General features: G+C 26.1%; 1 protein-coding gene across 2 annotated transcripts in view; it reads right to left on the bottom strand.

The window, feature by feature from the left end:
- LOC112685676 (lysosomal alpha-mannosidase-like) overlaps positions 1-12,019 on the bottom strand; it is a 39,888-nt gene that overhangs the window by 15,660 nt on the left and 12,209 nt on the right. Inside the window, exons 5-7 of one of the 2 annotated variants that reach the window (XM_025557614.1) lie at positions 5,674-5,879; positions 2,540-2,676; positions 2,195-2,331 (exon numbers count right to left, since the gene is read on the bottom strand). In XM_025557614.1, coding sequence (XP_025413399.1) covers positions 2,195-2,331; positions 2,540-2,676; positions 5,674-5,879 — 480 coding nt within the window. Of the gene's footprint in view, positions 1-229; positions 364-2,194; positions 2,332-2,539; positions 2,677-5,673; positions 5,880-12,019 lie in introns of both variants that reach the window. The other variant, XM_025557615.1, reaches the window with a different exon arrangement.

Here is a 12,019-nt window from a genome sequence, read left to right as displayed (position 1 = left end):
TATAACAAATAAACATATTTTAAATTAATTTTACTATTTTTTTTCGTATAATATGATTTAATTTAAGAACACATTACTTAAAATCAAATATTAAATACAGTCGCATTGTAATAATATATTGTCTACGTTTCTGTTTGAAATAAAATTATAATTTAAAACCGAAAAATTTGCATAAATAAATTATCATGTTTTTAATGATTTATCGACGATAAATTATTATTGTACTAACTTAATTACTTTATCCATGCTATAAAAATTTACAGTCGCATCTGTGTATTGAAAATCGTCACCCATTGTTAGTATAATATTATTAGTCTGATAGTGAGAAGATTGATTAATCGCATATTCCATTAGTCTCTGGGCCTGAAAATATTTATAATTATAAATAATAATATATATTAATATATTATATTATATTTATAATTTATTTCATTGTTCAATAATAAAAAGCTATAAATAAATATTATATTACTACTAATGTATATAAAGCAATACATATTATTTTTATAAACAGTCATAAAATATTTACCATTATTTGCTATAAATAGGTATTATGGATTTCAAAAATTGTAATATTTTTATTTAAGTACAACCCCAGAAAATTTTTTTATTTTTAATTATTATTATTTATTTTCTAAAAAAAAATAATTTTATATTTAATTATTACAAGAAATTAAGAAAACTAAATCTAAAGATTAAAACAAAAAATTTTCAACAGTGTATATATTTAAGAATATATATGTAAATATTTTTCAGACAATCATTGTTTTTGGCGAAATAGAGTAGAAAAAATACATTTTTTTTGTTTATAAAATATTATTTCTCATTTTGTTTTTACTTTTCATTCGTTGTTAAAAAAAAATAACTCTACTTGTTTTTTTAAGGATTATTTTTATGGTTTTTATATTTTTAACGTATAAAAAACGAAAAATATCACATTTCAATTTAGACATGTATAGAAATGTATACATACATTAAGTAAGAACAAAAATATTTGAAATTATTATTCTACAAATAAGTTACAACTGATTTATTACTAAAAGCATCTTAAAATGGACTCCCTTTCGATACTAATTAAGTAAAGTGATTTAAATTGATTTGAATATGATATAAACTTTAATAATCTAAATATCAAGAATACTTAGTTGTAGAATAGGAGTTATAGAATAATATTAATTTATAGTTTGTAATAAATTTAAGTTTTTTCACGGCAACGAAAAAAATGAAATATTATACAAACAGTCATATCATTAAGAATTGAGTAGATCATATAGTATTAATATGGTATTAAGACAACTTTCAGAAAATTGTAATTAGAATAATTATTTAAGTATTTATTATTATTATTTTTTTTTTTTTAAGTCGCAATTAGTTTTAAATATAACAACTTACTATAGCATATACACTTTAGAAAAAATTTAATTCAATGTAATATAAAATATCAACATAAAATGCATTTGGCAAAATTAATGTATTTATGACGAAATTATTTTGAATAAATAAATCTATCTGAAAATTTTATGAACATTTAATAAATATTCATAACGTTAAAACGGTATGCTATTCACTAGAGAAAGATAAAAATTTATAAAATATGAGACATGTATTATTTTTTATTGGTGAAGTTATTATTTCATACTGAAAAAGCATCTAGCGTATTTTTTTCCACCATCGGTTTTGCAATAATACTCGATTAAACGCACACAGTGTGCATTCGATTTGAAGTTCAAATTTTGGACATACCTCCGCCAATTAAGATTATGAAATAATGAAAATATATTAAATTGTGATGGCGCATGTTAACACATCGTAGGTCGTGTAATAACATAATCTCATGTATACAGCACGGTGTTTGTGTGTTTATGTCTGCATGTAAAACATGCGCTGCTTAACACTATTAAATGATTAATAAATATTTCAATGCGTGTAAATGAAATGAAGTAAAGCCAACAAATGATTTATAAAAGTCATTGTTCACTACATACTACACTATGTACTAACTTAATAAGTTTGTCCATACTACGAAAGTTAATAGCAGCGGAAGTGTAGTGGAAGTCTTCACCCATTGTTAATATCACATTGTTAGAACAGTATTGAGAACCTTGTTTTTCAACGTACCCAATCAACCGGTTCGTTTTTACATATGCATATACACACACATATTGTATTATATCGAATAACAGTAGTGGTTTACTTGATTAATTTGTCTAGGGATTTGTAATAATAATGAGCGTCCTGGTACGTAAAGTCTCCGCCCATCGTCAAGATCACGTTGCCGTGCGTCTGGTACGCCTTTTCTTGATACCGCAAATAATCGATCAAATAATTCGCCTATTATTTTATAACGTGACGTACATATGGTTTTTTTTTCGTCTTATTATTATTATCACAATCCGTGTTTACGTCACTGCTCACGACGACGCATCACTCGTATAGTGCTAGACATCTCGTGTGCAGCGCATAAACTTAGACCAGGAAAAAACCGGGACATGGCGGTAAACGAGTGGTACCTACATATACTCCGATCAATCATTTTTACCTTGTCCTCCACATTGTACTCGGGGCTTTTCTTATCGTCCACGATTGGATCCACACCGCACACGATGTCGAAACAATACCCGTCGGGTGCGCTATAATAATTGTAAAGGACTTGTGTGTAAAGATCCGCCGACGAACCTAAATGAAAAATAAAAAAATAATGATAATGACGTGATTGTGGAAAACTGCGGCGGAAGGTAAAATGCAGCTGCGTAGTGAACTTATCAAATCACTTCTTTTAATCTCAGAGCGTCTTATACTTTAAATATTTAATTAAATAAATTAAAACATTCTGTGAGAAGCTCGGTTTACCACCGCATCATAGAAAGTTATTTTAATTTGCATATCAAGTAGGTACTCATAAAACGAATACTTGTATTTAGAATGTGAAAAATTAAGCTACTGTAAAGAATACGATTTTATGGAAACTAACAAAATATTTAAATATAAAATGCATTTAAAAATTAAGTTCAATATTTGGTTTTTAGTTGAATTCCTACATCGTGAAATAATATCATCTTTTATGAATGTTTCATTTTTAAAAAAAGATTTTAGTTAATATAACAGTTTATAAATATATAATTTTATAGTTATGATTGTAAATTTAAATATCCCGTAGAGTTTAAGTAATTTAATGTGTAATGAGTTTGCGGGTTTTTTTTTACCAAAATGTATAAAAAATGTGAAGAAATATATTAAAAATAAAATATATATGAACAAATCTTGAGCTTATAGCCTACAGGACTGATATAAAAAAACATTTCAAAAAAATAATTTTTAATATTAGTTTCATCTGAAAATTATACTACACACCCAAAGCAAAATAATAATACTTAACAGTGAGTTCATATATTTTGTTGAAAAATAATTCTTTCGAAGATATTTTGCTAAAACTTTTTCAACACCTTCACACCGTAAGTTATAACTTAATTATAATGAATATTTTTAATAATATGCCGTCTAAAATTAATTTCCTTTTTTCATTGATTTACTAAAAGTAAAAAATATGCTAAAATTTCAAACGGAAACATTACTGAATTCAAATATAAACATATATATATATATATATTAATTCAGAATTCTAATGATGTAATAACTCGATGAATGAAACAAATTGAAGTGTAGAGTATGAAGATAAAAATTGTAGAGAATACATTTAGAAATACTCGTATTTACATTTGAATGGTATTTTATTTTTTATCTATTAACATTTTTTAACTTTAAATATGCGAAATTGTATTATAATGCTAACCACGAAACAGTATGGATCAAATGAAAGCATTAACAAGAGAAGTAGTTGTTTAAATTTCAACAAAAAAAAAAAAAAAATTAAAACAATATAATTTTTCACGAATGTCAAGGAGAAAACGATATGTAGTATAGTAAACGAGATTATTGTGTTGTATATTTAAATTTAAAATCAATATTTTACAAATTGATGTAAATGTAACTTTGTGGAAAATGTGATACGCGTGGTAAATTAATTTTGTCAGATAAAACGTGTAATGGTACGAAGGGGAGTGTATAATAATATAAAGGTCGATGTACGATAAAAGTATTTCAAATTTAATTAGGAAGAGAGACTAGGTATAATATAATATACTTACTATTATGTGAATTTGAATATATGTATATAAATATGTATGGTATACGATGAAAATACGAACATGAGGGAAAAAACTAGTGTTATGAAATTAGATAGAAAATTAAAAATGTGCGTACAAAAGATAGAATATATACTTTAGACGTTGCCGCTTTTGTAAGCAAAATATGAGAATGTGTGCGCGGGGAAAATGCCTTTGTTATGTGCGTACGTCACAAGAGGATATTATTTCGTGATTAATTTCGGGAGATGGAATGGTGTGCGAGATTGTATAGGAAAAATGTAATCGAAAAATTATATGAAAACAAACGTATCATATTACTGCTATAAACATAAAGATAATAAAAATACTAATTAGATATAGGCGTTGGTCGGAGTTTAATTTTTAGATAATGTTTGCGTCGTTGATCATAAACTCGACGAACATACGATTGAAGTCGAATAATGCTCATATTAAATTTAAAGCATTGCCTATACGCAGTACCGCAACTGTGAACTTTGAGGCCTGTGTGCAAGGGTTTATTTTGACACTCCCATTTTTTTACTTGATATTTTTATTACTACAACAATTAATAGGTACCTCTAGAATTTTAACTTGTATTTAATCAATTATGATCTAATACGTCTAATATAGATTAAAAGAAAATAAGATTACTTTCAACATTACGAGTAACATAAAAAATGAATATATTAATATATTAATATGAAACCAATGGTATTACTAATTCCAACACATACATTATAATTTTTTTTTTTAGAATCTTTGTGAGATAAGAAATTTAATAGTTTTATAGTTTTATCATAACGTATTATTATTTTTTCCGTATATGTTTGATTACACAATATAAACCAAAATTATTGCAATGATCATCACCAAATAAAAAGTAAAATAGTAAATGGTTTTTAGTTGATAACCTAGAAGAACGTGGAAGCAAAAAATAGAATAAAAATATTTGCAACAGATAATTTTCAATTTTATCTTTTGGTTTTGGAGACCACTCAAAACTCTTTACCCATGTGTATTGAATCCCTAAGATTATGACACTGGTTATCTAATCCAATACTTTGCAAAAAATTAAAACATTAAAATTTTACATTTATGCTTCTCTTTTTATACGATTTATTTTAGACTATAATAACATTAAGTTACAGATAATATTTTAATCTAATTGCATTATTACCTAAACAAATCGAATTGGCCGATGATATGGTATTGATTTTTAACAATCAACCGATATCTACCAGTTTTCATATTTATGTGGAAGAAAACAAATAACGTCAATTTCACAAATTTACAAATGAATGCTATCATAATTAGTAATAATAACATGTTATTTTTAAATCATTTTATAGATTTTCTTTGCATTAATTACATTAATTACACGTTTATTATTGTTTCAAATATTTTCTATTATTTGGTTATGAAATTTAATTATCACACATTTATCACGCCCAAACTCGACGTTTTATGTTTTTAAAATAAAAAATGAAATACAAATGAATAAGTAATTAAACTTATGACTTTACATTACCAATGTTAGGACTGGATTGCCATATCATTTCTGCCGTTTTGTTCAACAACCTTTGTTTTTTTTCCTCGTAGTCCAATCGTCCAAAAAACAAACCGTCGTAACCAAACTGTGAAAACAATGTGGCCATTTGTCTGGAGTGGCCAAACGGATCGATTTGCCACCCAATGTGAGGTCTTCCACATTCCCCAAAAGTATCGTTTAATTTTCTATAAACAAATTGGTTGTTAAAATTGTATTAATCTATGCATTATAACAATTTTAATATTTCTTACATTTTTAAAATAAGTACACAGCTATAGTTATTTAATATAAGCTATTTTGTACTCTGTAAATAAAATTTTTAAATATTCATTCTATAAATCAAATTATTATTCATGTTCGAATCATATTCGTTACTAAAAAATGTTAGAAGTCTAGTTATAAATGTTCATGTCAAAAATGTTCACGAAATAAAATTCCATATAAAAAATTTCCAAGTACCAAAAGTGTCCACACATCTATACATAATGTATATTTATTTTTTTGGAAAAGATTAATTATCCCATAATTAACTTTTAAAACATATTTAATAAAATGTAAGTAATTTAGTAAGTAAAATAAAATTATGTTAGTCTGAAGAATGTTAAACTACGACTCGCTGTATTCCAGCTGGTTTTCATATTAATCACCTGATCCGACACCCAAATGTTAAACACAGTGGAGTAATTTTGTGAAGTATGGGTGGAAAGATTAGATTGATCTGAGTATTTTAGATTTAGAGATGCCACTGTTGCGGGCTTTTCTATTTCCCGTTACACATACCAAAATCCATTTTTCTTAGTATGGTAAATACAAGTATAATATATAGTACCTATACCTCTGATTCTTACACACTCCGTAACTCATAGAATAGTTTTAGGATCTTTGTTATTTATAATTTATATTCATAATTCATTAAATTTAAATATTAAAGGAAAATAATATTTTATGCAAATGATACCCTAGTTTTATTAAAAGAAAAATCAAATGAGTTAATGTTCAAATTAGCTAATACATCAGTTAAATTATAAAGTTATAGTTTGATAATAATTACATAGCAATACATTTTTATAAATACAGTTTTCTAAAATTTAATATCTTTGAAAATAATATTATAAGTATTTAAAATTATAAGTAATTTTTTCATAATGATAATTGTGAAAAAATGAATGATTGTAATTGCATTAAAATAAAATAACTATCAAAAATATTTGAAATTAACCTTAAATTATTTGAAAAACAAACTTTTAAATTAACAATTTGTTTTAATATTGTTCAGTACAATCTCTTCTGAGATATTTGCAAGATTTAGTTGCAGAAAAACGCGTCGCAGCTCTTTGTCAAATGAAAACCGACAGTTTTATAAAAAAAAAAAAAAAATAAATAAATAAAAACCCTATAAATATATTTATATATTATTTCATGATGTATGTCAAATATATGTTTCTATGTATTTCTAAATAATATAATTCAAATATAATAATAAAAATTGTATTAATTTTTTTTATAATATACATGATTATATTAATATTAAATACATTACATTTGATATGTAACATTTACATAATATGTTTATCAAAATAATTTCCAATAACCGAAGTTTCGCGTATCCGAACTAGATGCGGTCTTGATTAGTTCAAATAATCGAAATTCTACTGTATACACATCTTATTAATAAACCAGAACACAAATTTAGTATTAGATTTAAGGAAAAATGTAATGTAAATATCCCTGTATGTATCAGATTATTTAATATGATGTTACCTTTAAATATTGGTTTACTTTTTTGAGTAATAAGATTATTAATATTGATTAATTTCTAACATTTAATAAATTTAAGAATATATTTTCAAGATTTCATATGTACATAAAAATTTTTAATTAATTCTATGCATAAATAATAGGTATTTAGTATTTGGTTTTAATGTTATTTAATGAAAATTCACGATCATATTGTTTAATGACTTGTCGTTATTAATATTTCTTTGTTAATACTTATCCTACCTAAAAGAAATATACTTATAGATTGGCCCGAAAGAACTTTATTTAAAAATTATAAATGTATATTGGTGTTTCTAAATAGGCGTTGGGAAAGTGGCGTCCCCATCGCCCAGTGCCCTTCATTGAGTGCTGCGATAGTCTCTGGCCCTCCTGGTTGGGGGTTGAGCGTCAGGTTAACAATCCGACCTTGTAAAAAAAACTTTTGTTCAGGACACATACATAAAGCCTCGGAGTAGATTCATCAAGGGCGGCCGCAGGGGGGGCAAGTAGGGGCATCTGCCCCCCCTTGGTTTTTTCATGGGTCAATTATCATAACCATTATATAGTATAAAATATCATAAAATAAATATTTTTTAATTTAAAAACATTTTTTGAAACGTTGAGTGCCACATAGTCGACAAATGTTATGTGGATTTTTATGGGTGTATTATGTCATCGGTTTTCGATGCACTGTTTCGACTATTATATGTGAATATTAAATATTTAATAGGATCTCGTGATTTCATTGGTATCATTGAATATAAATACTAAAATACTACAAGTATTTAATATTTATAATCATTAATCAATTTTGGTATATTTGGATTTTGCGTAGCTATTTTTAGTGGGTATTAATTATTTTTTCCGAATAACGACGACGGTGACGGCGATGTGTCGAACAACGCAGCGGTGCTATTTCCGGTAATAATATAATATTATCTCGACAAATAATTGACCGTCGGCGCGGCGTCGCGGGTCAATTTTAGCATGGAAACTAACTATATAGGATATACCCATCATAAATACTGTGGCACTCAGCGTATTAACATATACTCAGCTGAAATTTTATGACTTTTAATGTAATTTATGAATATACCTAGTGTCTTAGTGAGTAGTTTCATAATTGATAATGTTTAGTATTTTTAATATTAAAAAAAAGGGTAATAATAATTCTAAACAAGATGGTCAAGATGAGCAAAATCAAACCTGTAAGATTTATAATGAAGATGGTGAACCAAGTGATAAATCAAGTAATGATATTTTTAATAATTCTTTTGAAGAACAACCAGTTACAGAATTACATTCGATACCGACGACATCATCGTCATTAAAGTCATCTAATTCAAATTTATCGAATTCTAGTAATTTAGGTAATAATAGATTTAGTAGACTAGATATTGGGAACTTTGTTAATCTTCCATGTACATTAGTTATTGATGAAAAAACAAAACATGAATTATTAACCAATATCTGGACACCAGAAATTAAGTATAGTTTCAAGAAAGATAGTACGTCAGTTGCTCGTTGTTTTCGGCATGAATGGTTAAGTACATATTCACCATGGTTATCTTATTCTCAAAAAATGAAAGGTCCATTTTGTGTGTTCTGTGTTCTATTTCATTCATCTAGTGGTCATGGTAATTCTTATAAACAAATTCAGTTTGTAAAAAAACCATGTATTAAGTATAAAGATTTTCACAAAAAAGCATGCAAACACAAAGTTTCCAAGACACACTTACAATGCACAGAAAATGCAGTTAATTTTATTAAGGTTTTTTCTAACAAAGCTTCAACTGTTTTTGATAAAATTAACACTTCTCATAAGTTACTGATTGATAATAATAGGAAAAAAATTTTTCCTATTATTTCAAGTATACTATTTTGTGGTACTCAAGAAATTGCTTTGCGTGGAAAAACATCAAATGAAGGAAATTTCAATTCTTTAATTAACTTTAGAATTGAAGCTGGTGATAAAATTTTACAAAGTCATTTAGAATCAAGCCCCAAAAATTCCAAATATATTTCAGCTAGAGTTCAAAATGAAATAATTAATATTACAGGAAAAATAATCTTGAGCAGAATAACAAATTATTTAGTGAAATCGCGATCATTTTTTTCTATACTCGCTGATGAAACTGCTGATATTTCTGGTACCGAACAGTTATCCATAGGCATAAGATATATCTCATTTAAATCAGAAAACCCTGTAGTTAAAGAAGAATTTTTAGGTTTTGTTGCATTAACAGATATGCATCCTAAAACTGTAGCAAAATCTATAATACATTTTTTGAGACACTCTGGTCTTAATTTAAACAATTTAATAGGACAAGGATATGATGGTTGTAGTGCTATGTCAGGTATTCATAATGGTGTCCAAGCAATTATTAAAAATGAATTTCCTAAAGCTGTATTTGTACACTGTTCATCACATAGACTAAATTTAGTAATAAATGATTTGAATAAACTTCAGCATATTCAAAATTGTGCTGGAATTATCAAGTCGATTATTAAATTTTTTAAGTTAAGTCCTAAAGGAAGAAAAAGAATAGAAAAAATCCCTTTATTTTGCGAGACTAGATGGTCAGAAAAATATAAAACTATAAGAATTTTTAGTGAACATTTTGTTGGAATAGTTGAACAATTAGAAATAATATCTATGGAAACATGCTTTGATTCACAAATAAAAAGTCAAGCATTTCAGTTACACAGTGCAGCAACTAAATCAAATTTTATAGTGTGTTTATTCATAATGGCAACATTTTCTGCTCAACTAGAACCTATAACGAATGCATTACAAGCAATACAGTTAGATTTATCTCAAGCTAGAAAATATATTACTGAAATCATTGAAGTTTTTAACAACCTGGATGCGAAAAATTATTTTCATTAGATTTTTAAAAAGGCTCAAAATGTTGCAAATGAGCTTGGAGAAGAAATTGAAATTCCTCGTATTGTTTTTAACCAAAAGCATCGTTTAAATCATCCAATAAATACTCCTGAAGATTATTTTAGAGTTTCCTTATACCAACCATATGTAGATTCCTTAATAATGCAATTAAAACTAAGATTTTCTAATGAAAACAGTGCTGCTCATTCCTTATTAAATTTACATCCGAATAATATGAAAAAAATACAACATGATGAATTTAAAAACATGATAGTAGAAATAAATAATTTTTATGAAATTGATAATTTGGTTGAGGAGTATATATTATGGTATAATGTATGGAAAAATAGAAACACAAGTCAAAGTGAAATGAAAAATATAAGTTTCATAAGTCTATTAGATGAAGTAAATTTATATCCAGCAATTTATATTGCACTAACTATCGCATTAACTCTGCCAGTTACTACTTGTTCAGTAGAAAGAACTTTTAGTACACTACGTAGAGTAAAAACTTGGACAAGAAATACTATTGGTGATAATCGACTTAATGGTTTATGCATGATAGCTGTCCATAAAGAGTTTGTCAAAAATCATAAATTAGAACTAATTGAAGAAATTATAAATGAATTTGGTTTACTACCACGCAGAATGGAACTATTATTCAATGATTGAATAGTTATTATTTATAATTATTTGTTAATATTTTTATATTATTTTTTCTAAGAATCCCAAGTTGTGTGAGGTAATACGTATATTAAGTTTGATCTTTATGATGTTTCTTTTTTATTTTATTATGTATAGGCCTTTAGCGTATATACTCGTATTTTATTTTAGAATATTAAAATTTAAAAGTTTTTATTATTTATATAATTTAATATGTATTAATACATATTTTTTTAATAATTTATTTTAATCAAAGTTATTTACTATAATATTATAATATAGCTCTAAGCAGAGTATAAGCTATGGTAGTTTTTAATTAAAAGAATAAATAAGTTATTTTCAAATAGTTTTTTATTTATTTTATAGAAGCTAGAAACATTTAATTTTATAAGTAATCTAAAATTACCAAATCAATGATTACATTTTATTTGTATAAAAAAATACATTTGTTAATTTAAAGTTGCACATTAATTAATTAACATTAATACTGTAAGATTAAGTTTTAATGTTCTAATTATATACATGATTAATAATTTAATTTTTACGTTCCCTACTTATATGATAGAAAACACGTCGAAAATAATAAGGTACATTATCACTAATCAGATAATGAAACAAAAATTAAAATATCTTGCCCCCCCCCTTGACACATTCCTGCGGACGCCCTTGAGATTCATTGGAAAAAAAACTGGAAATAGGAAATTGGATTTCATTATTGGTACCTGGAATGTACGGACCCTTTACAAGCCAGGAGCGGTTACGGATTTAGTTAAAGAGGTAGAGAGGTATAATATGAAGTATGTAGCATTACAAAAAGTGAAATGGGATGATTCTACAACAACCAAAATATCAAAAACAACAATATTCAGTGGCAAGTGTGAACAAAATCATCAGAATTGGTTTCGCAGTACACGAATCTATCATACATGTAGTAAGATAATTTAAGAATATAGACCCAAGAATATCGACCATAACTCTAAGAACAGATAATATGGATGCAGTACTAATAAATGTCCA

The sequence above is a fragment of the Sipha flava genome, unplaced genomic scaffold (genome assembly GCF_003268045.1).
Source record: "Sipha flava isolate LNK unplaced genomic scaffold, YSA_version1 286_pilon_pilon, whole genome shotgun sequence".
Lineage (NCBI taxonomy): Eukaryota > Metazoa > Arthropoda > Insecta > Hemiptera > Aphididae > Sipha > Sipha flava.
The sequence above is the reverse complement of the archived record's forward strand: the minus strand, read 5'-3'. Positions and strand labels throughout refer to the sequence as shown.